Source organism: Callospermophilus lateralis, chromosome 17, assembly GCF_048772815.1.
Source record: "Callospermophilus lateralis isolate mCalLat2 chromosome 17, mCalLat2.hap1, whole genome shotgun sequence".
Lineage (NCBI taxonomy): Eukaryota > Metazoa > Chordata > Mammalia > Rodentia > Sciuridae > Callospermophilus > Callospermophilus lateralis.
Genome location: NC_135321.1, coordinates 7,190,983 through 7,217,537, shown reverse-complemented (window position 1 = coordinate 7,217,537; position 26,555 = coordinate 7,190,983). Strand labels below are relative to the sequence as shown.

Below are 26,555 nucleotides of genomic sequence, written 5' to 3'. Positions count from 1 at the left end.
AGTAATTCAGCAGTAATGCAAGAAAATCATAGAAATAAATGCTTTACCTTCTAAAAATTGAAACAGGCAAACTGAAGACTGATGGCAAAGAAGGATTACTGGAAGGATTAACAGACCTATTTATAAAAGAAAAACAAAAAGAAACAACTTATACTAAAGTTTTATCTAACAATAACTTGCTTTACATCTTTGACTGAAAATGAAATCAAGATTTGAACTAGATCTATCATTTAGTACAGTTACATGTTTGCTACTACCTGGATTTGCTTCTAAAGAGAAAATTATGCTTCTTTTTTATCTTTTAAAAATCTCATATAATAAATAAGCCACATAATGCAGAGGTTGCACTAGCAGATGAACTCAATGTACTCCTTCCCACTGAATCATATATAAAAATCATTTTTATATTAAATATTTTCTCATATTTTTAAAATAATAAAATATTAAAGAAAAATCAACAAAGTTGAAGGTATGTACTAAAAATAAATTCATGACAAAAACCATTGCAGTAACTTTTAAATTTTGTACTTAGTAATAGTCAAAATTAAAGTTTCAGAGAGACTTTTTGATTGAATTAGTCTTCTAATAACTGCTTAGTCAAACCAAAAATCATAGAACATACAGTCAGCATGGGAATTCTCAAATTTTAAAATTTCCATACATTGTTGCATAAGACTGCATCAAAATCTTAAACACTTAGAAATAAAAAACATATAAATTCTTGTATCTCACCACATCTCCATTCTTGATACTTCATCAAATAACAGAAGACAAAACAATGCTGCGACTTCAGTCACTACAGTACAATCTTCATGAAATATCAGGGAAACTAAAGAATAAAAGGAGCATAATTTTATATTTTTACTTCCAGAAAAAATGAACTTCAAATTTAAAATATCTCAAATGGAAGGGAAGAGAAATGCAGAATAACCAATAAAAACTGACATCACTCAAACTCTGGCTCTCAAACTGTCAGATGTATGAAAATCACTTGGAGGGCTTATAAAGCAGTTTCTAATTCAGTCTGTTTAAGATGGAGACTACCACTCGAATTTCTAGTAAGTTCCAGAGAATGCAGGCATTGCTATCCAAGGAGTGACACCTGAGACCCACTCACTAAATACTGTTTGGTTTTAGGTAATCACAGAAACAAACTGACTGTTTCTAGGAGAGCTTTGCCAAGTCATTTAATTCTAGATAAAATTTTCTCACTAAAAGATCCTTTGTATAACTGTTGTCCTTACTACAAACATGTAACCCTAGAACCTGGAGTCAACTTTAAAACCCTGTGTTTAAAGCTATGTTGTTGTTCTGGTTTTGTTTCCTGTTTACTGTGGCCAGATGATGGATAGGGAGATGGTCTGAACTTCCAGACACATGCTAAGTGCACGACCACTTCCTGTCTAGTTAAATGGCCTGGTGAAATCCTTTAGCACAGGTAAATCTCAGCTTCTGATAATGTTCGCAATGCTACAATAACTCAGTGCCTGAAATCTAAGGTACTCTAAGCAAACAGGAATGGTGTTATACCAGTAAGTAATAACATACTATAGAACTTGCAAAATCAGGGAAGCAGAAACAAGAAATTCTTTTTTTTTTTTTTGGGGGGGTGGGGAGGGGGTTTGTTGTTGTTTTTTGTGTTTTTTAGAAATTAGCTTTTTTTTTTTTTTTTGAAAATTGCTTCTCACTTTATTTTTTCATTCAAAACAATGGTTACAATGAACTTGATTCCCTATAAATCTATGTAAAGTTAAGAGAGCATTTTATGGAATATATTTAAGTAATTGAATTGCTGAGTAGATGACAAGAACATTTATATTTTTGTAATTACTATGAATTGTCTACCAAAGTGTTATACCTTATTTATACTTCCTATGCCAATATAATATAACTTGCAATGCTGAAGGGAATAGAAATTAGCTTTAAAGAAGATATTTTTCTAACGTCAAGAAAAAAAAATCACATAACTGGCATAATAAAAAATTATAATAATCTACAAGGTAAAAGAATGAGGACTCATGTAAGAATTTAATTTGTGTAAACATTTTCTCAGTGGAGATAAAATAAGTTATAATATTTCCAAATACATAAGAAATTGCTGGAATAATTTGCCCATGATATGGGTAATGAACAGATTTAGATCTGTAGCACATACTATATACCAAAATTAATTCTAGATAAAGAGATTTTTTTAAAAAACAACATTTTAAATATATTAGGAGAAAATACAGGAGTAGAAAATAATTTTAGGTATAATAATAGTTAAGTAACCTCTGAGATACCATTCTTTGAATTTCAAATTTTATGTCATGACAGAGCCAATAATATATTTCAGGATTAGAAATTAACTTAGACCTCATTTATTAGCAACTTGACCATTCTGGAATTAGAAAAGCTCCTATTCATAGCATGATGAAAATCCCAACTGCCCTAACAGAAAAGTTTTATATGTATTTCCACAACATATTTAAGCCGATCTCTGGTATAAATAATATGTCAGAAATGACAAAAAGACTGGAAGAAAACTAAAAACAAGCATAAGGGTTATATCTGTTGTTATAAAAAGAAACCCCAAGTCACTTAAAAGGAATCAAATACACCTGAAAAATAGACAATTCAAAAAATAAGAAATTTGAATATACAATATATGAAAAACAATGAACTGCTCTAAAATAAGTAGACACATAATAATGAGATATTATTTTCATCTATGAAAAATAAAGAAAAATTTTAAATGAGACATTCAGGGGTGGCAGAGTTAGAAAGAAGCATTTTCAGCACCACTGATGAGAACAATTTGGAGACAAATTTACCCAGGGTTATAACATAAGTCACAGTAGATGTGCAGAGATGATCATGCAAATGGTACTGTCATGTTGAGAAGTCTGCAACAAGTGTCCATTAAAGAGCAAACTGAAGCACCACACAGCTGCTTTGCAGGTTTTCACTTTTAAGAAAGTAGATTTATATGTGATAATATGAAAAGATATTGAAGATATATTTTTAGTTAAAAAGGAAGCAATACAGTATGAAGTATACAGTTTGGAAAGTACAACATGTGAATATAGAAAAGTTCATTACAGATACACTTGGCAAACAATTATTAGAATATTCTTCTTTGGTGCTAATAAAAGGAGAAAATGAAAATTTTCAGAACTTTAATTTTTAAGTGCATTATATGATACTTTATAATGAAAATAGGTGAGTGTGTCATAACTTAAAATACAAATAGGGATCAGAAGGCTGAGTTGTTCTTCCTCTACCATGTATCTGGTTATGACCCTGTCCAAACTGCTAATCTCTCCAGTCCTCAATTTCTACACTGTATGATGGTGCAATAAATGATGTCTATTCCTGAGTATAGCATTGGCTTCTGTCATGACAATTTGTAATTCAAAGCATGGTGTCTAAGAGCTTACTTAACTATTATACCCCTTCAATCTGTTTTCCATGTTACCAACAGAACAATCTTTCTAAAGCACGTATTCCCCTGTTTACAATCTTCAATGGCTTCTCACTACCCTTAATAAGACCGATAGTCCTTGTATGAAATTATCTCCTTGTGTCATCCCACCACTCTCCAGAGCTCTCCAAACTCGGCTGTCCCTCACCAACCACATCAAATATACCAATATTTCTCACATAAAATCAGGTCTCCCTCTATTTGGAAGTCAATCACCTCTATCTGAACTCCTATTTAAATCCAGAAATTCCAGCTTAGATGTCACATTTCCTGGAAGCATTATCTGATGTTTTTCCACCACACAATCTACCCAGAATTTCTTCTGGTGCCAAGAAACCCAGTACAGGGATTTTTATACTGTGTTTTTTGTTTATTTACCAAAATCTCTGATAGTATTATGTGCTCCCTGAGGATCCATTTGCCATGCTTATCCACATAATCCAAGGGCCAACCACCATACCAAGCATATAATATGTACTCAATAAATGTTTCCTGAGGGTTGGGTTTTTCTGGTTGGGCAATTGGTTAAAAAATTAATTTTAGGAGCTGGGGTTGTGGCTCAGTGGTAGAGTGCTCGCCTAGCACACGTGGGGTCCTGGGTTCGATTCTCAGCACCACATAAATATAAAATGAAGATATTGTGTCCACCTACAACTAAAAAATAAAAATAAATATTTTTTTAAAAACTTAATTTGGGGGCTGGGGTGGTGGCTCAGTGGTAGAGTGCTTGCCTAGCATGTGTGAGGTACTGGGTTCAATTCTCAGCACCACATATAAACAAATAAATTCATAAAGTTCCATCAATAACTAATAAAAAAAATTTTTAAAAATTAATTTCATCCTGAAGTTAATCCATTAATGAGAGACATTATAATTCATGCTTAGATTCACTGAAGTATTTTTCATAAACAGTGATGATATAGAGAAAATTTTAAATACTAAGAGTTACAGATTATATTACCATGGACAGTGCTTTTGAATCTAATAGGTACTGGTAAATTCAATGGCTACATAATGCAAGCAAAAATTATAAATGAAAGGCAAACTAAGGGCTAAATTCAATTGCATAAGGTTAAAAGGAACACAGTTATTTACACAATTAAGGAAAACTAGAAATTCACAACTGCTCCTCTTTCAGATGATTAGTCTATTTAAACTTACAAAAGTTTTGCATTCTATTGAAAATTTTATAAACCTAAACATAATATGTCTGTTTGCCAAATACTACTTAAATAAACTATATCCAATTCATTTGAGCAGCAGAAATCATCAGGAAAAAATAACACTATAATGCAATGACTATATTCTAATAACATATTTTGAACATAAATCTCATTTTTCTCTACATGAGATATTTGACCAAAAAGCCTCTTATAGAATACATAAAAATAATGATTTACCTTTTTGGGAAATAAAATAGTATAGAAAATTAACAAGGTATCTTAAGAACAGTCAGAAGAGAAAAGACACAACTAGATAAGATTTTTCTATCCAAACACATTATTAAACTTAAATAGACTTTTTTCTAAAGCTCACAGTTAAAACTTTCAATAGAATAAATTCTTAAGAGTTTCTCAGGATGGTCTAGTTTCCACCCCTCACAGTCTGGATCTATAGCCTCAATGCTAATCCAATGACATCACTGGATCCCACAAGAAAGGTTCCAGGATCTGACAGTACAGCAAAACAAGAAAAAAGGAAACAGATACTGGCGGGGGTAGGGGGACACACAGTACTGGCAGCAGCTGCAGCTTTACTCCTCTATAGACCAGAGTGACCCACCTGAGCACCAAAGGGCTTGTCTACATAAAGTCACAAAGAGCAGGCAGAGGCATCAGCATCTCTTCAGCTCTAAGGTCCACCCAGTTATAGGACCACAGGGAAACTCCCACAAAAGCAGCAAGTGCTTTCCACTGTGAGCAGATTTTTAGTAGCATACTAAGAAATGTTGTTGTTCCATTAGTAAAATGGGAAGTAAATGTTACCTACAGTTAAAAGAATAAACAGGAGCTTAAGGCTGGTCTCAATTATTAGCTATTTATGTTATTCACCTCTGAATAACAGGGTCAAGAGAGACGATTGCTGTGACAGGGAAACACGCATCACTGGATCCGCAAATAAAACTTTCCTGAGGAGCGTGAGGCAGGGCTGAACCAAACATTCTACAACCTGGCCAGAGGGAAAACACAGCATTATTTTACCTTCACCACACTTAAAGTGAGATGAATATACCATGTCTTTTTCTGAACTTTATGCTTTGTCATCATAGTCATGTGAAACTACAATGCAAATAAAAATTAGTAATTACTTTCTGCTGAAATAAGCTTATACATAACATCTACTTACATATCTTACGGCTATACTTCTACATATATGTCTTATGGATATGTATTTTGTATTAGTGCATTATAGTTGTACATAGTTGTGGTATTTGTTGTCACATATTTGTACATGCACACAGTATAACAATATAATTTGGTCAATATTCTTAAAGGAATTTTAAGATTAGGCTTCCTTTACAGAGACCCCTCTTTTAGAAATTTAAAAACAAAACATAAGTGAGATAGTGAGTATTACTTAGAAATTAAAATCTAAGTACCCATCCAATTTCAGCTAAATTCAGTTTCAGAACTGATTAATATTACCACCAAAATACATCTAAACATTAAACATTAGTCTTACCTTGCCATCTTGACCCACACATTCATTTAAATACTCAATTATCTTGTCAATTAGGCATAATTTTTTCACCGCAGCATGCATTTTAATATCTATAGGTTTAAAAAAAGTTATTAAAATTTAAATAAAAATTTTTGTAGTTTTAGTAACATTTTGAACTGGTATCCACAATTTTCAGACTATTAAAAATAGTTACACCTGGTGTTGAAGGATAAAAACTTTTTTGTTGGAGGATAAAAACTTTTTTTACTTTATATATGTCTGTACAATGTGAAACCACTTAAATTACAAGTATAACTTACTTTTATAACCTAAAAAGAAATTTAAAATAAATACTCACATGAACTAGTACAGACTCTTAAGTACTATAATTTTAAGTGTACCAATGAATCTCTTACTTATTCATGGTAAATTATCTTCTTTATATTGTTTCACTAATCTTTGTTCTCTTTTCCAACTTCATCAACTCAAAATATTTAGAATTCTCCACAAGCTAATGTGCAAATATGAGTTCTAACAAGAACATTTTTCAATAAAAAAATCTTATCTTCAAATTATTAATAGCAAATATAAAGAAATTTTAATATACTGAATATATTTCTAAAGAATATGAACTCACAAATATGAATATTCATATATTACATTTGTAATAAGAAGTCACAAAGATTTTATACACATGCACACATGTTATTAGAACCAGAAACTCTAGTTATTTAAAATTAGCTGGAAGTTAACAACTAACAGACAAATTTTCTTCTATATTCTCATTGAGAAAAACACAAACACACATATATTGATACTGAATTGGTAGCTATAACTACCTTTAACTGCTTATTAAGGAAAAAAAAATTCCCATTATCCCCAGTTTTTGTTTTGTTTTTATTTTTGTTTTTGTTTTCTTGGGACCAGGGTTGAACCCAGGAGCACTAAAACATTTAGCCACATCCCCAACCCTTTTTATTTTTTGTTTTGGGACAGTGTCTCACTAAGTGCTTAGAGAATCACTAAGTTGCTGAGGCTGGCTTTGAACTTGCCATCCTCCTGCCTCTGCCTCACAAGCCACTGGGATTATAGGCATGTACCACTAGGCCCAGCATTACTGGTTATTTATTTTTTTAAAATAAACCCTTTAAAAAAATAACAGGTACCGTGTATTATTTTTATTTTACCTATCTATAAAAACACTGTTTGATTAATTTCTCTGAGTAAATTGTACAAACTGAAAACAACATGTACTGCATAACTTAAGAAAGGAACATAAGGGAAGGGGTTGTAGCTCAGTGGTAGATCGCCTGCCTGCCTAGCATGTGTGAGGCACTGGGTTCAATTCACAGCACCACATATAAACAAATAAAGTAAAGATTCATTGACAGCTAAAAAAATAAAATAAAAATAAAAATAAATTTTTAAAAAAGAAAAGGAAGAAAACTTTCTGTGAAAATTCTATCAATATTTTAGAATATGATAATTCTACCAAATGATGTATTGTGGATCAAATTATGATCTACATATATGTCTTATGGATATGTACTTTGTATTAGTTCATTAAGGTTGTACATAGTGGTGGGATTTGTTTTTACATATTTGAACACGCACACAGTATAACTGTTTCTGTAAAGAAACAGTAAATATGTTAGGCTTTGTAGGCCACCTATGGTCTTTGGTCTTGGTTTCTGTTTATCTAACAACTCTAAAGATGTAAAAACCATTCTTAACTTGAAGACAAGAAACACTCAACAAACAAAAAACAGGCCACAGGCTAGATGAGACCCACAAATTGTACTGTGCCAAGACCTGACCATACAGCAATCTCAAATCTATCAGAAGCAGCATAGATATTACCTTGCAAAATCACAGCTAACTGTTCTGCAGCTGACTTTCTCAAAACAAGATCAACATCATCTGAGGTGAAAATTTCATGTACTTTTTCAACAGTGTCCAACTACAAACCAAAAAAAATAAATAAGTTACATTTTTACCTGCTTCAAATTCTCTTTATAAAATTTTACAGTTTATGCTGTAAGACCAAAATCTGGAAAAGTCAACTTAAGTAAGTAACTGATGTATTTACGTGTAAATTTGCAACAGTAGTGTAGTAGGTCGGGGAAGAACTTTGGGTATAAAACAAAGAGCCATCATGTCAAATAGCCTCTCTTAACATATTTTGCCAGGAAGTTATTCATAACCCATTCAATCATTAGACACCTTGAGAACTTGACGGGAGACACCCATGCTTCCTAACTGCTCTACAAGTCACACCAGGCTAACGTCGTACAAAAGGCCTTCTGGACTTATGACTCAGTACCTCCCTCCTGTTCCCAAGAGCCACCAGCTGGAAATGCTCTGGCCTTTTACCTTCCTACCTTCTGAAAGGTAATAGACAAGTCCAAGGAAGTGACAGAGCCTGATACTAGCTCATGTCATGGCAGCACAGAATCTGAAATATCAAACCCAGCAACACAAACACAATAAAGACAACCTCCTTTCTCCCACCTAATGCTATCATCTAGCCTAAGGACTCACAAAAGACAAAATTTTCCCTCCCCACCTTCCAACAAACTACACACAAGACAAACAGTGACTGTCAGTGCTTTAATACAAAGCAGTTCCCCAACTGGACCTTACATGTGGCCAGAGGAAGACTCTCCAGTCTTTCTGCCAGGACTGTCATCTGGCCCTTAACATTTAGATTAGGAAACAACTAATGTGTTTCCTCTTAAAAATAAACAAACAACAACAACAACAACAACAACAAAACTGTACTGGCACTGGTGAACTTATCTAAACTTAAATAAAAACTGACAGGTTGCAAACTTGAAGTGAAATGAGAAACTACAAAACACAGGAATGTATTAATGAAGATAATGGTCAACTTTCTTCAGACTTTTCTATGTGTCCCACATGATATACAGCATTCCTGATTAAAGACAGGGAAATGGATGCTAAACTTGTGAAACTATTTAAGATTTAGGAAAAAAGATTAACAACAACAACAAATCTCAGAAACATCATAATATTTAAGAGAAACTGCCTCTGCATTCTATATTATTTTTTTTTGTTGAGATGAAGAGGTGAAACTTTTTGTCAAAAGAACTTCTCCCTTTTTTGCTATTATAGGCAATTGCAATATAGGAAGAATTTTCAATAGTTTTTATGTCAGTTATATTTATTTTTAAATCATCACATAATTTCTTTGTACTATATTTGACTTATGCTATATTTAAGACACTATTCAAAACAATTTGCATATCTAATATATACACTAAATTAAAAGGAACACAATTGCTGGCATACAATAGACACGCAGGACATACTTGTTCAATTAACAAATATAGCTAGAAGTGAGAAGAACCCAGCTCTGAATCACCACCGTCCTCCCCCCAGCACATTTAAAGAATGTCATAAAAATATGTGATGTACAAATGCATCAAAGAACCACAGAGTACAAACTAAAAAAGTCACAGTTACCTTAATAAGCAATTCTTTTCTGTCATCCAGTTTCAGTTCAATAGGTTTCTTCACAATAAATAGATTAGTAACTCTGGAAAGAATTCTGGCATCTATTATGGGGCGTTTTGTATCAGCCCCTTCTTCACTGGCAAGATAAAATGCTAAAAGCTTCAAAGCTAGTGAACGGACCCTAAAAACAGGAAGCACTTAAGTCAATACTTTGTAATATTTAAGTATCTATAGAAAAGGCCTATAATTCCCAAGAATTATTGTATGTCAACACAGCAAATCAGTCATACTTATTAATACTGCCTTACCAAAAATATTTTCCTTTTTCTATTAAAGTCTTTCACATATGACTAAAATTATTTATTCAATTAAAAATAAACATCCAAAATCAGGAATTACCAATTTGATAGACTCACTGAGACTACATAGCACAGTCAACTTAAAAAAGACAATCTGAAAATTAAATTTTTAACTTCTGACTTCAAATCTAGTGATCTATCTCAATCTCAAAACATATCAGGGATTCATGACCAGATCCCAAATAATAAATCTAAATAAATAATTCCAAAAAATAAATCTAAAACTCTAGGAGAGTAATTAAGCTAATAACTAAAGTATAACATTATTACAATGTTTGAAAATGTTCTTATATTTGGGTCAGACTCCTTTCAAATACAAAAATTTCTTTTATAATTCTTTATATAAAATGGAACAGTTAAATGGGGAGATGAAAGTTTTTTAAGAAAAAATTAAACATTACATGCCACTAGACAATGCACTGAAAAACAGAAAACCATGCAATGCAGAAAGGTCACTAGTAGGAGAAACTGGAATAAACATGTCATCTGTCACTCTTCTGGTAGGGTCTCTCCAACTACCAGGAAATACGGCAATTTTAAGCAATAGTACAAGCCACCCGATTTTAAGTACCACCCACAAGACCATAGCTACAACATGACCTCTCTCCAACAGACTAGAAAAGTTACCTTGCTGTTTGTGGACCTGTCACCCTGAAGTCACCTAAATTGTTAACATTTATCTCACTTTAATAAAACCAATAATAAAGTATAATTGTTAATAAGATCTATCTTTCCAATTATAGGCCAAATTCTGGAAGGGCAGGGCCCAAGTCAGTGTTGACATTCCCACATTTGACCACACCTTGTGGGCAAATGGAAACACTCAAACACTTTCTGAAACTAATATAAGGTATTTACTACACTATTATTAACAGATTTCATCTCTAGAAGACTAACACTTACTCTCAGATGGTAACTTTCTCCCTCTCAATTTGCTGAGTTACCTCATACAAGCTTAGCAAGGCTAGAACATCTAAACTGGATGTTTGCTATAGTGCAAAATCGTAATCCTACGACTCAGGAGGCAGAGTGACACAGGATTACTTAAGCCAGAAATCTGAGACAAGCCTGGGCAACACAGAAGACCCAGCTGGCAGGGCACAGGTGTAGACATATACTTGTTCCTTTTTTCTACACCAATAATACCTATATTAACATCTGGGATTCTAAATTTATGGATCATTTCAACCCTTAGAAAAGAAGGGTAGCAATAGAAACATGTAAAGCATATCTTCGTGCATCTTCTTTTCTGACATAAATTTGGTATATTTTTAGGTTTAGCACAGGGTAGCAAAATTCACTTGTCCCAATAATGTATCCAATTTTCTCACTACTTTTTGAGTAATTTTATGTATAAAGTACTCAATTTCTGAAGATACAAAGATTGGCCAATAATAGGGTTCCTGCCTACATGGAATTTACAGAATTAATGGGATAGGACAGAATTAATCAAATAAGGAAAATGAATGTGTAATTCAAATTATTTTAAGTTCTTTATAACACAGAATTATTTTACCCAGAAAGTCCTGGCCTTGTCCTAAGCTCCTGGGGACATCCTGCCTGTTAAGAGTATCTTTGTTGACCTAGGGACCTTGGGTCCCCTCAAGTGAACAAGAAATAAACTTCCATTGTGTTAAATTGCTGAACTTGGAGATTAGAATAAGTAATAATTTTACACTAGTACGTGATAAACACCCTGCTCAGGAACTATGAAACATGTGGAGGCAAGTTCCATCTGCCCTAATTTTCCTATAACTCTACTCTGCATACCTTACAGATATTTTTTAGAATCTCTTCCATTGATTTTCCTCCTTCCATCTCCTTAATGCTTTAGTTTATTTCTACCTACTTTCTTGTTTTCAGTTTAATCATCTATTTCGAAATAAACTGCTATATTATCCTAATGTAAGATTTGGAGAAAAAATTAGCCATTTGTCAAAAGAATGTCTGCTTATCCTGCCAGCTTTTTCAATTGACTCTTCTTCATCACTGCTTGTCCATGTTGACTCTAAACTTGTTTCTCTTCTCAATTAAGGAAAATCTAACCACTGTTGCCTGAAGAGAGCAATAGAGAAGATTCATGTTGCACTGACAGAGAAAGAAGGAAATTGCAAATTGCTCTTTCTTTTCTTTTACGTCAAAATATCTACTCTAACAACAGTCAAGGAAAAGACCATTTTAGTTTCTCACAAACTGAGGTGAAAATAATTCACCACTCTATGAGTTATCTCATACAAGCTTAGCAAGGCTTTCCAAATACTTTTTGGAAAACTTAATTTTCAGAACAGATGTTTAGAAAAGGATCATTTCAAGAACTAATAATTTCTAAAGAAAAGATGAGAATACACTATAGTTTTCCAACTTACTAATCTCCATGGTTCTCCAACTTGCCTACAGCACTAGTGAACAGCACTGAGTGGAGAACTTCAACACAGACTCATCTGACAAGGGATGAGTAGGCTATAAAATGGATGAAATATTTCAGGAAAACATCAAGAACACCTTGCATCTGCTTGATTTCACATATTAGTTTCTTCCAATACATCCTTTAGTCTGATGCTCCTTCAGATTGATAAAATTACCACACTTCCTTAGAAGGTTTCCATTTATCTTTTATATTCAAAACATCACACTGTACTCACGATAGCTTTTTCACCAGCAAGAGTCGCAGAACAGACTTTAGCCGGGTAGTACAAGGAAGGATGCCTTCTCCTGCCTCAGAACCCGCTTGGCTCAGAAGGAGAATGCAGTTACCCAAAGAGTCTTCTAGGTCGGCATAACCCTAATAATTTTTTAAGAGAAATTCTTATTTAAATTTATACATATTAGTTTTTCAACCTATAAATAATAATTGTAGGTAAACTCATAAATTATAATAAATAAACTCATAAATAATAATTGTCATGCAACTCATAAATTTTTTATAATTCAACTGAATAAACCAGTGACTTTTTAAAATAACCTATATAAAGGATTCTAAATAGAACTGTATTAAAAAAAAACTATATTTAAACAATAATACTAAAGAACTTCAGGAAATTATGTCAACATTCTTGAAACATGCAGATTTTTCTATTTTCCAAGATGTAGTGGTGGCACGTCCCCTAGATGAGGTACTTCACTCTGTCCCCAGGGTAAAAGAGAGTGATACAAATACTCTGTACGTGACACAGGTCCTGTGAGCTTCAATGATGGAGGCCTGGGTCCTGGGTTCTGGGGTTCTCCTGAAAAAGGGCCATGCCTATGGTGGTATCTCCTATCTCCACCTTTTCATCTGAGGGAGGTAAGGATCTGAATTTCCCTCATCCTTCTTTTATCCAGAAAGATTGCTCAAAAGGCATTGTTTCTAAGAGCTTGTTAATCAAGAAATCATTCAAACCATACACAGGCACAAACAGAACTCATGAGGCAGATTAGTAATGTAATTAATGTCTGCTTGGAAAGCACTGTTAGCTATGCATAAATCCTTTGTAGAAGGTTGAGGTCTGTTTTTCACATCAGTACTAACAGCCTGCACCTCACTTTTTAACCTCCCACCTGCATAAGGCATACGTGGACAAATTAGCTCTCCTCGTTTAACCTTCTGCCAGAAATAAGACAGCCACCCCTTTCTGTTCACTTATCCACAGTGTCTTCACAGCACCTCTTCATTTTTCTCACAACATGCTGCTTGCATGCTTTTAATATATCACATTCAGGCAAAGATAAATGGTATTATAAAAGGTGAACTACACAGAGTACCTGCAGTACTGGAAGGACAGGACAGAGAGACTCGATAAACTTGTTCCAGGTCAGCAGTGTCATCATCATTCGTCCCTGAAGCAGATACAGCAGAATGGCCTTGGCAGCAGCATTCACCTGCTCAACAACAGACACAATGGTCCACCAACACCAGCTGTCCCGCTCACACACCTGCAATGCTTCACACAACCTAGAAAGGCCCACAACTAGTATCTCTGTCTTTAAATGTTCCTATTTCCACAGCATCATCTTACATTTTGTCCCTTAATGACTTCCACTTAGTGTTTTTCTCCCTTAATGATCTCCACTTTTCTATCTTTATAAATAAAAATAAAAATTTGCCATAACCTACTTACTATCACTATGGTTCTCTGTAAGTCAGATAAAAACTATAAGTAAATTGACCTGAATTCTTAAAGATCAAATGCATTTTATATTTATATTCCCACAGTGTCTTTAGTATTTCTTCATATAAATAACATCTCAACTAGCTGGACACAGTGGCGCACACCTATAATCCCAGCACTTTAGGAGGGTAAGGCAGGAGGATTGCAAGTTCAAAGCTAGTCTCAGAAACTTATCAAGACCCTGTCTTAAAATAAAACTAACTAAATAAATAAATAAAGCACTGGGGATGTGACTCAATGATTAAGCACCCCTGGGTTCAATTCCTGGTTAAAAAAAAAAACCCTCAACTAAACAAATATATCAAAGACAAATATCAGTTTCTCGTTATAATTTACAATTTTATTAGAATATTACTTTCATTTGGCTGTGTAATATTTTACACTCATTTTTAATACGTCATACCTCATTTTGGGGTTCTTGCATACCAAAAGCAGAAATTTCATACAGAACTTTTGGATGAAGTAGAAAATGAATTCCATTACAAAGTGAAGATACAGGCTTAGTGACATTATGGACACCTAAACATTCCTGTAGAATAACACAAAATTTATTTTTAGAATTAGTGGCAGTCATTCTTTCTTATAATTATAATTCACTTCCAATTTTAGTTTTCACTTCATCACAACTTACTTTTAATTAATGGCATAAAAAGAATTTTCTATCTTGTAATGTTTGAGTCTGTACGAGAAGTATATTATATGCTTCTGCCAACATACCTAATTCTGATAAAATTAAATAACCAAACTGCTGAATAAAATAAGAAACTCATCCTAATTTGCATTTTATTTAATGAGGTTTAAAAAAACAAAATTCAAGTTAAAAGACAAATTATTGTTGAGGGACACATATATCTAAGTAATGACTCTACACTACTTCTTAGAAGAAATATCACAAATTCTTTTCTCAATTTATGATAAAGAAAAATATTTTGTTAAAAGCTACTAGAAACATTAGTAGAATTTAAATACAACATAGAAGGTGAAAATGCAAGCAATAATGAGTTATATAAATATTTTTTCATCATGAAAATTACTACTCTCTAACCACTAGTAGTAATTCCAGTTCAAAAAATTATATACACACACACACACACACACATCCTACATAAAGTTTTTCTTTTCAACTATTAACTTTATACCACAGACAATTTTGTATCTGAACAAGCAAATGCCACTGGATAAAATCAGCATACTGCAGATCAAAGAAAACAACATCATCATAGCAACTCCCCAAGACTGAATTAAACCACAGTGCAAGGGCAGCATGTTGGGGTAAGAACACTGTGGTAAATGCCAGTAGGCACTCAGTGCAAGCAATCAGGTGAAAACCTGAAATATCAGTTTCTAGAACAAAAACAAAATTAATAAAAAGAAAAGACTGCAGCAGCACACTTGGCACAACAAGCTGAATTCTCCCACCAAATTTAATAAAAACAGGTTCTGCCCAACAATTCACAATCCAAACAGAAAATAAGCTCAGATACAATGAGATGAGCCATTGCAAGAGAAGTCCAGCACCCTCCATTGCAGATAGTGAGAGTAGGAAAGTGATGACAATTTAAAAAGACTCACTGTTTAGACTTCCTGAGTAGAATCTAGAAACGCCTGTCATTTACCTTTTTCATACTGATCTACACTTTTTTTTTCCCCATTCATGTTGGTCTTGTTTTTGGTATGCTGGCTTCCTGAGTACCCAAGACCCAATAGCCACTTATGCTTTTCTTTTCACTGGATCAATGGGTGCCCACGTACTCTAGTCAGTCTGTGCACAGGAGTGAGACTGGAGGTCTGGGCTGTGGGAACCACAACTGCCAGTCTACAAGTCTGCAAGCTAAGGGTGCTTTCATTTGCATTTGGTGATCTGGGTTCTGGGATAAGCAGCATGCTGAAAAAGTTCAGAGATGGGCACTATCAAGGTCGGGTGGAAAGCACTAAACCCAACACAGCCTACCGAGGGAACCCACACAACCTGCCCCATGGCCAGAGGTGCCTGGAAGTCAAACTGATGCATCCCACACACATCCCTCAGCACACAGACTGAAGCTCTTTGAACAAGACGTGCGGCACAGTCCAAACCAGTCTATAGGCTGCAGGGTGAGAGGGCGGAGGACCGGACAGCAGCTATGCCAGACTTCTACTCCCATCCAGGTCATAATAACAAAGCTACTCTGAGAGCTTCAAAACAGACAACACTCCCCCAACAGATGCTGCCAGGCAAAGGGGGTGAAACTCAACAAAGCCCTAACAAGTTTGGCCAATCTGCGACAAAGCTGAGAAAAAATAAACAGAACAATGTTACTGTCACACAAACTGCTTCACAGCTAAGGATTCTAAATTCAAAAACCTGGAGAGAAATGTCTCCACTCTAAAAATTTCAGCTAGAAGAAAACCAAATCTCTTTATGACTGCTATTGCAATAACTACTTGATTTAAACTCATTTCTAGTGAACTCCCAAATATTGTGTTTTTACACTTCTAATTTTACATGTTTTGTCAATTAATTGGACCCTCTCCCAACAGTTCTTCTCGTTTACTGATTTCATTCCCTTTTCCTTTCCTTCATCCTTTTTCTTTCCTCATGCTATCTTTTTTCTCCCTTCCCTCCCCCACACCCTTTTTTTTCTATTTTATTTTTTATCCCTTCTTCCAATCGAATTTAGTCTGTTATATTTAATATTTAGTTTCTTCAGCCCATTCTGGATTATTTCTCACTTTAGCTGAGAGGTATAGAGAGGTCAGCAGGAGCAGCTTCATGGTGTATGCTGATGCGGACTGCTCTTGAATCACCACTCTTTCTGGCAGTTACTATCTTCTCCCAAAGTGTTACTGGCAGTTGGACATGAGGCTCTGATTATGCTGACTGGACATGCTGAAGCTAAGATATTCCCCAGCCTGGGACTTATACTAAAGATACAATTAACCACTAAAGGACCCTGCATGTAACAGGAATGCATATCAACAGATGTACAAACATCAGACATCAGAAAACATGAAGAAACAGTCCAACAAGACAACTCCAAAATTTACAGTCTCCCAAAAAGTGAATCCACAGATACTGAAGTAGAAGAAATTCAGGACAAAGAAACCAAAGAATCACTTGCTGAAATAATTAGAACAAGATCTAAGCAGATCTAAGAAATAAACTATAGAAAAAAGTATAGAATGTGAAAAAGCATTTCGATAAAGAGACAGAGGTTTTGAAGAAGAGTAAAACAGAAATCTTAGAAATAAATCTAATTTTAAAAAATCAGTTGAAAGTCATAGCAATGGATCAGGTCAAGAACAAAACCAACTCTCAGAGCCTGAAAAGAATGGCTGGCCTTGAATATTCAGACTGTATTAAAGGAAAAAAAACATTGTTTTCCAAACTTTGAAAATATTATGGACATGCAGATATAGGAGGCATTTAGAATCCCAACTAGACAAGATCAAAAAAGAAATTCTCCACAACAAATTATGAATAGAATGCTAAATATACAGAATAAAAATAGAATTTTAAAAGTCTCAAGAGAAAAACAAGTCACCTTTAGAGACAAACCAATCATATTAACATAAGACTTCTCAGAAACCCTAAAAATCCAAGAGGTCATAGAATAATGTGTTTCAAGAACTAAATGAAAATTACTACCAAACAACATTGCTATATCTAGCAAAGCTATCCTTCAAAATTGAAGGAAACTTAAAACCTTTCAAGATAAGTATAAACTTAAAAGAATTTATAACAACTAAGCCAGTAACTCAAAATATCTTTAAAAATCTTACACAGAGAAGTTAAAAAACAAAAACACCAAAGCTCAGGAAAGATAAATGTCATTAAAAGAGTAATTAAGTAAAAAAAATAGAATTAGATTAAACATTAGAAATAAATCAAAAAGACAAGAAACAATAAACATTTCTCTATAATAACTCTAAGTATAAAAGGTATCAGCTCTTTAATTAAAAGACAGACTGGTAAAGTAGATTTTTTAAAAAGACTCAACTGCACGTTATCTGCAAGAAACAAATTCCTCAAAGATGGGAGACTTCTCCAAATGCATTCTACTGTCATGTATAGCTAATTATAAGAAATTTAAAAAATAAAAAAGAACCACTGAGATCATGAAGTAGAAAAGCAACTGGGAAAAAAAAGATAAAAGACTTGGAGAGAGTAGAAAGGATAGGAGGAAAGCAATATTCAAATTAATAATGATTGAAAATTATACAGGAATACAGACAGAGACAGACATGAGTGTTGCATTGAAAAGTCCTAGGCAAAATAAATTTTAAAAACAAGTGTGCAGAGTAATACACTGTAATGAAACTATGAAATGCCAGAGAAAAGATTTTTTTTAATTTAAAAACGAAAAAACTATAGAGGGAAAAAATACACTGATGCATCTATGTTTCAGTGACATTGTATCTGCAGCACCTAGAACAGTGTCTGGCTTAGAATGGATTCTCAATAAATATCTGTAGAAGAAAATAAAAAAAGAAAAAGAACAAATCCTAAATGTGGGACAAAGATGATGTACAAAAACATTCACTGCTGTACTATATATGAAGATAAAAAATTGGAAACAGTTTATATGATAGAAAACTGGCTAAGTAATTGTTACAAAAATCATGTTATAAAATTGTGGTGGAATATTATGCAATGATTAAATATTGTAAGTGACATGTTTATAAAAATGTGACAAATGCTTGTAATATAATAAAAAAAGTAAGAAGCAAAAAAAATACAAAGAAATTATAATTTAGCTGGTAGCAAACTAATCAAAAGCAGAAGTCTAACAAGAATTAAGCAACACTGGAAAAGTACTAAGGACACACAGCAGTCATTCTATAATTCTATTTCAGGAAAATTATTATTCAAGAGTAAAGTGAAGGGCTAGAGATACAGCTCAGTTAGTAGAGTGCTTGTCCAGCATGTGCAAAGTCCTGAGTTTGATCCCCAGCACCACAAAAAAGTAAAGTGAAATCAAAACATTTCCAAACATAGGCACAAAGTCAGAAAATACTGAAAAACTTACTGTAGTAAAAAGGACTCAATCACGCTAGGGATATAGTTCAGTGGTAGAGTGCTTGTCTGACCCTGTGTTGGACTCCTAGCACCACCAAAAAAAAAATAGTGTGTGGGTGTGTATGGTGTGGGGCTAAACCTAAATATTTACCAGTTTAAAAAAAAAAAAAAAAAAAAAAAAGCTATTCAAGCTTAACAATATGGAAGAATAAACTAGGTGGACCTCAAATCCTACCATGAAATGAAAAGAACAACTGGTAAAATCATGTGTGGTATGACATATAGTTTTTAAAAAGAGAAAAAAATAGTATATCATACTTAAAGATAGTGTATATAGTAAACATATACATTAAAAAATGGATAGGAAGGACACAGACCAACTTTATGAGTGGCCACACTGCAATGGAGGAAGAAGAGTGAAGAGAAAAGAAAGAAGCTTCCACTCTGCAGTATTTCTATTTGTGTGAATAAAAACAGATCAGAAGTGGGCCAAGAGTATAGCTCAATGGTAGAATGCTTTGCCTGGCATGCTTGAGATTCCAGGTTTGATCTTCAGACCCACAAAAATAAATAAATAAATACATTAAAATGGATCAGAAGTAAAAAATGGCAAAATACAAACATTTGTTATACATAGTACATACAAGAATGTTAAAATATAATAAAGCAATTCAATTGCAAGACTTACTAAGCTAATGGAATTTAGTAGTATATATTTCCTAAAAAGAACAAATAACATTTTTTTAAAATAGTACATATTTCCTAGAATTGACATGTATTTTTATGGAATATTGTTTTTTTATATCTCTTGCAAAAGGTCGAGTAATTTAATTCTGGAAGACTAATAAGAGAATCCATTACTAGTTCTCAAAACAAAACCAACCGCCACCTTAACCATCTCCAGACAGCAGTTGTAAGTTTCAGCTTTCACTTGTGGCAATGGGTGGGACAACATGTGCAGGAACACTTTCTGACTTTCTCCTTGCAGCAGTGGACTGGCCTGTGCAGATTTCCAACTGGTAAAAAAGGAAAACATCCATGATGTGCAAGGCAAGTCAGAGCTAAGAAAAGACTGCAAAGCATACTGAAGGAGACATCTTCCTACTCTACTTCCTCCAGCTGGGATGTAACTAAACAGACTACTGGAAATTACCTAAACACTTGTTTTAGAGTAGAAAATGTTCTCAAAGAGAATTTTTTAAAATGCCTTTTAAAATCTCATAATTAATGTTAAACATGTAATAGATTTATTATTACAAAGCAATGAAGATATTAATTTCTAAACAGGAATTTTCTCCAATGTCCTCAAAACACATTAATCAACAATAGTGCTTTTCGAACTTCCATTTAAGAAAAAGTATAAAATAATAAAACTTATAAAACTTGAAATGTAAACTATCAATTAAAACTTTAAAGGTAAACAAATGTGTTTGAACATTTGGTCTGGATGGACACCAAAACAAATGTATAAAAATCCAAAGGTTACCATTTTGATTATGGGCATGACATTTTTAAAATTTACTCTTAAATAAACTTTGTGGGGCTGGGGTTGTGGCTCAGTTGTAGAGCATTTGCCTAGTATATGTGAGGCCCTGGGTTCGATCCTCAGCACCATATAAAAATAAATAAAATAAAGGTATTGTGTCCAACTACAACTTAAAAATAATTTTAAAAAAACTATATGTATATAATGCAGCTATACACATATAATTTACAAGTCAGACATATGGAAAAGCAATTTAAATCAACAGTAATAAAGATTTAAGGTCATTTTAATTCTCATTACTCCTAAACTTACACACACACACACACACACACATACACACAGAGAGAGAGACACACACAGTGTCCTACAATAATAGAATCATATTAAGAAAGAAAATATTACATCTTTGAACAAATGCAGATGATTTCTTTTATTAGAGGGAAATGCTGATGATAGGAAAAGCTACACAAGGCTTGGTCAGCTAGCTCCACTAATTCTAAGAAATTCTTCTCTCCCTGAAAAAGAAACAGAATAGGATAATAAATGTTAAGTTCATATACAATAAAATTCTCAACAGCAAGAAACTCAGAAAAATTATTCAGAGACCCTGAGATTGTTCATATTTGCATACATGTTTATATCGACTTTCTCAACAAGCAACCTAAAAATGCCAAACTGGGAGTAGCTCTGGGAACTTCTGGCTGAGACCACACAGACTATGCTGTTTCACACCAGCAGGCAGGAAGCTGCAACATAGTTGCCTAGTTCTTTAACTACTAGCTTGGGTCCCTGCATCCCCTGCTAAAGGCAGGGTAAGGGTACTTTATTATCCATCACCCTCTTCTAACACCCTAACCAGTCCTAGTAGGAACATATAGGACATTTGATACGTTGTAATTAAATCACCATGCAGAGTACTACAGAAATAATTCTCCTGAAAGACATATGCCAGTGGATCAAGGTACTAAAAAGGAAAAGAAAGAAAGTAAAAGAGGAGGAGGAAGAGGAGGAAGAAAAAGTAAATAAGTAAATAAAGGAAAATTATAAATATGAGATTCAGATATACTCCTCTGTAGGGTCTAAAAGGAACAGGATTTTTGTCTCTAATTCTTCGATAACTTCAGGATCCATTTTGGTATTCTCAGACAGTAAAACATGATTGTAGTCAACGTCATCTCTAAGACTCACTAACCCTCTCATTGACAGCATACCAAGTAATGCCCTAACAGTGTTTTTTTTTAAAGGGATAAATACAAATACATAACTATTACTACAACATTATACCTAATAAGTATCTTATTATTTTATAAGCAATGTAGTTCATAACTGCATTCAATAAAAAAAAACAGGGTTCTAAGTATGAATATGTAATAAGTGTCTATAAAATAAAAACAAAAAATGTCAGCAAGCATTCCTTAAAATGGTCCTCATAATTCTATGGTTACATCAATCATCACTTAGTTTGTATACAGCAAGTTACTTCATTTAGGTACTCACTATTAAGTATTAAGATACTTGTAATTAAATATTTCTTTATTTGAACACTGATATTTAAATAAGCACCATTCATTAATGTGAAGTATGTTCTATTTTTATACAAATCATGTCCTTACTTTAATCTACTAATAGATCCACTCAATAATAACATATCTCATCTGTAGCAATTCAATTTTTATATATCCATTAACTTGTATAGGATAAATTTTCTGAATACTTCATTACAAGTTTTTAAAAGAGGTATCAACAAACATCTTACCTCCTTCCCCACATCAGACAGGAAGTTACAGGTACATTCAATTGAATAAACAGCCTCTGCAGCTCGTTTATAAATACTGTAGTTTTCAGAATTCAGCTGTTCCAAATAGGCCACAACAGCTTCGTGAATAGTTGGATATTCCAATGAAACAGGCATGTCCAAAGAAAGAAGAAATAATGCTGTTGACATCGTCTCTGGTAAAAACTCACTTGCCTTGATAAATAAAAAAAAATTAGAATTTTGTTTAAGAAATAATTTTATAAAAATATGATAATACTATAATCTTAATCTAGTCCAACTTCCTTTTTAGTAATTCTCTACCACAAAAATCTAGGCTTTTTTCAAAGAAAATTCTATTTCCCAACATACCATCTACCCCTATGTCATTGTGCAATGCAATTTTTTTTCTGCCCAAAATGTCTTACGCCCAAACATCAATTCTTTCTGAAAGCCCAGAATACTGAGTACTTTCTTCTTCCCTTCCCCAAACTAACACCCAGAATTACTCTCTTCCTAAGCTCTGCACAGTTTATCCTTCTTCTCTAAGTAATTACATACATATGCTCACCACTTTCCACAATGACCCAATACAAGTCTGCGACAACAACACTTCCCCTTCCCAAAAATGACCACAAACACTGAGATACTACTTCATAAGTATGTAGTACATTACTACATACTAAATTGACTAACATTGAATCAGGTAGAACTAGAGTGATCTCAACAGAAATCAACTTTTTGTCTTGTCATTTAAAGGGAAAATACAGGGCTGGGGATGTGGCTCAAGCGGTAGCGCTCTCGCCTGGCATGCGTGCCGCCCGGGTTCAATCCTCAACACCACAAACAAAGATGTTGTGTCCGTCGAAAACTAAAAAATAAATATTAAAATTCTCTCTCTCTCTCTCTCTCTCTCTCTCTCTCTCTCTCTCTCTTTTTAAAAAAAATAAATAAAGGGAAAATATAACATATTCAAAACAGTTCTAGAATACTCATAAAAGACAATTTTATTATATTACACTTGATTAGATATATTTTATAACTTAAAGGATTTAAAACTAAATCAGCAATTTTTTAGTGATTCTAGTTTGTGATAAGATTCTAAACATTAGTTAAAGAACTGAAAAGTCTATATTGAGACACCATTTAACAGGTTCACTAATACGGCTGAAAAGCTGTCTTTATGAAGAGGGTGCTGGTCAAGATTAATTTTATGAATGATCTGCTTTAAAGATAATCATGAATGTCTAATATTAAGAGCTGAATCAATTAAAAACTGGCTGAAATAAAATAAGGTTGCCAAATGAAGATCCAAAACTAAAGGAACTAAATTTTTAGGTCACAAAGCAAAAGAAACCTCTAGACTAAGTAAGACAGACACTATGAGAAAGCAATTATTATTTATAAAGAACTAGTGGTGGGGGGAGCAGTAAATTATCCGCTCGCCTATGAGACACTCACTCAGGATTTATTAATTGAGCTCCCACTACGTTCTCCCATATGCCAGGTACCATTCCGATCCTCAAAATACAGCAGGAAGCAAAACCAAACTTTAACCGTGGCCCTCATGAAGCTGACATTCCTTTGGGGAAGGCAGAGGGTGAAACAAACCCATCTGTCAGATGTGGCTAGAAGTGCTCAGATGTTTTGAAACAGGTATGGTAAGGGAGTGGAGGCAGGGGAAGCACTGGCACTTGAAAGCTGAGGTAGAAGGCCTTTCTAACCTAGTGACATGTGAGCAGAAACCTGATAGTTAGAAGCCATGTGGATATCTGGAGGGAAAGCAGTAGTGGAGGAGGAAACTTCAAGTACAAAGACTCGGAGAGGCTACATTTTGGCTGCAAGGAGCTCAGGGTAGATAAGTCTGGCCCACAGAGACAGAGAGGAGTGGCATGCCACATCAGGTAAGATTCTGGATTGTGGTACATACTTGCTCACTGATGAAAACTGCTGGAAGGTTTTGACAAAGGGTCAGTTTGTGGAGAAAAATGGTAAAGTGCAAAGGTGGAAGCTGGGAAAACAATAAGGAGTTCACTGCAATAACCCAGGCGAAGCTGGAGGATGGGTTCAATTCAGTTCAAATTCAGGGTAGATATTCAAGGAGAAATGGCAAATTCTGCCCAGGGACTGGATCTAGATGTGACTGAGAGACAGCAATCGAGGCCACCTCTAAGGTTTTTTGCCTTGATCAACAGTTAATCAAGGGGCCATATATATAAACGATGAAGATGACATTTGGGTAGAGAGACAAAGAGTTAGGTTTGGGACATGAAGCTGGGGGTATTGTCATGGAAGTAAAAACATCAGAAAGAATACTGGATTACATGAGTTTGGAGTCAGGTGACGTGTCTGATCTGGACAGATACATTTGGGAAATGTCAAATAGAGATGGCATTTAAAGATCATAAATGGGATGACATCTTATGAGGGCCTTGGTCAGTTCTGGAATTCTACCTTTTTAACAGGAAGATAAAGAAGAATTAGCAAAAAAAAAAAAAAAAAAGGCTTGGTTACTTGAACACCATGCTAAAATACTATATCATAGTGGATCTAACTCCGAAAAATCTGGGTTTTAGTTTTTAAAAATGTTCTCTAAATTTAGTCAAAAAATAATAACTGCTATGAAATTGAACAAGTATCAAGCAGAACCGACATTTTATAGCACTCAATGAACACTTACTTCCTTTCTGTCCTCCTTTCACTTCACCAAAGAATTCTGACCTTTTTACTCCACATATCTACATCTGAAACTGTCCCTTCAGTAACTCAAAACACAATCCTAAGTAAGGTCAGAAGCTTAATCCTGGCATGGCTCCATAGGATAATCACATTCATACCCCAGACTTAAATCAGCTGATTACAAGTATAAGCATTAATCACATGTTGTTTAGAACTAAAAGTAAAGGTGTTACAGTGCGCATCCATCACCGATGATGGATGAGAAGAATCAACATCTCCTGCACTGAGGGATCGGCGGTCTATTGCCAATCAGAGCAGAGATGGCATTATCTAAGAGCTGGATAATGAGTGCAGACTTTCCCTAACCTAGACCTCATGAACCAGAATATGCAAAATGTGATTAACAATATTTTTAGTTGATATGTTTCTACATTGTGCTGAATTAATCAGCTGTACCATGAAAAGCCAAAACTGTGATATATAAATATTTCCTTATCCTCAGTCAGCTTTGCTCACTGAGTAAGAGTAAGAGGAGTTATCAGACTATTCTATGATGCTGATTCCAACACAATACAATCTAACTGTATGATACAGTTGACAGGATACATAGGTTTTCCATTAGTTCTTCATCCTATAAATTAATCACTGATAATAAGTGCTTATTTATTATATACATATTTATAATAGTTATAAATAATAAATTATTACAGAAGCAACAGTTTTCACTTATAAAAGAGACAGTACTTGTAACTCTCATTTTCAGATGTTTTTCAAAATAAAATTACCTTCATTTGGTTTATAAGTTTGATAAATTTACCAAATCAAAATATTTTTTGCCAAATTATCTTCATTTAAACCTATACATGAGTACTCTCCTATGTCATTTAAAATAAAAAAATATCAGTTTCAAAAAGATCTCTGAGGTCAATTTACCAAATTCAATAACTCCCTACACAGATCTATGTTCATAAATAGGAATTCAAACAAACCACTTTAAAGGTTTCAAGTTCTACTTCAACTGTTGGTGGGCTAGCAACAGGCAGAGGGCAGCAAAACCTTATATTTATGTAAACTGAAGAAACTTAAAAGCATAGTAATCATATTTTTGTTTAGATCATTTTAAAAGTTCTTGGTTAATCAATCAAAACAAATATAACCACCTATAAACCTTAATTACAATCCCCTACAATGAGCAAAATTGTTTTAATGAAGCTCCAAATTATATATTTAAGAGCTACCAAAAAGTATAGGTATTTTTTTCATAAAGAAAATTACCTTCAAAACAAAACAAAACAAAAGCATGGAGTATCAACTTGGCATTATTCTTTTATTTTTATTGATTGCTCAAAACATTATAATGATCTTGACATATCATATATCATACATTTGATTCAAATGGGGTATGAATTCTTATTTTTCCCACGTGTACAGATTGCAGGATCACACTGGTTACACATCCACGCTTACACACACTGCCATACTAGTGTCTGTTGTATTCTGCTGCCCTTCCTATCCCCTTCCTATCCTCCC

General features: G+C 33.8%; 1 protein-coding gene across 1 annotated transcript in view; it reads right to left on the bottom strand.

The window, feature by feature from the left end:
- Nucleotides 1–26,555, bottom strand: part of Rttn (rotatin) — a 157,393-nt gene that overhangs the window by 100,845 nt on the left and 29,993 nt on the right. The window contains exons 12-23 of the mRNA XM_076837051.2: nucleotides 22,350–22,562; nucleotides 20,996–21,108; nucleotides 19,997–20,123; nucleotides 14,512–14,637; nucleotides 13,702–13,818; nucleotides 12,603–12,742; nucleotides 9,611–9,782; nucleotides 7,985–8,084; nucleotides 6,146–6,234; nucleotides 5,515–5,632; nucleotides 733–829; nucleotides 48–116 (exon numbers count right to left, since the gene is read on the bottom strand). Coding sequence (XP_076693166.2) covers nucleotides 48–116; nucleotides 733–829; nucleotides 5,515–5,632; nucleotides 6,146–6,234; nucleotides 7,985–8,084; nucleotides 9,611–9,782; nucleotides 12,603–12,742; nucleotides 13,702–13,818; nucleotides 14,512–14,637; nucleotides 19,997–20,123; nucleotides 20,996–21,108; nucleotides 22,350–22,562 — 1,481 coding nt within the window. The remainder of the gene's footprint in view (nucleotides 1–47; nucleotides 117–732; nucleotides 830–5,514; nucleotides 5,633–6,145; nucleotides 6,235–7,984; nucleotides 8,085–9,610; nucleotides 9,783–12,602; nucleotides 12,743–13,701; nucleotides 13,819–14,511; nucleotides 14,638–19,996; nucleotides 20,124–20,995; nucleotides 21,109–22,349; nucleotides 22,563–26,555) is intronic.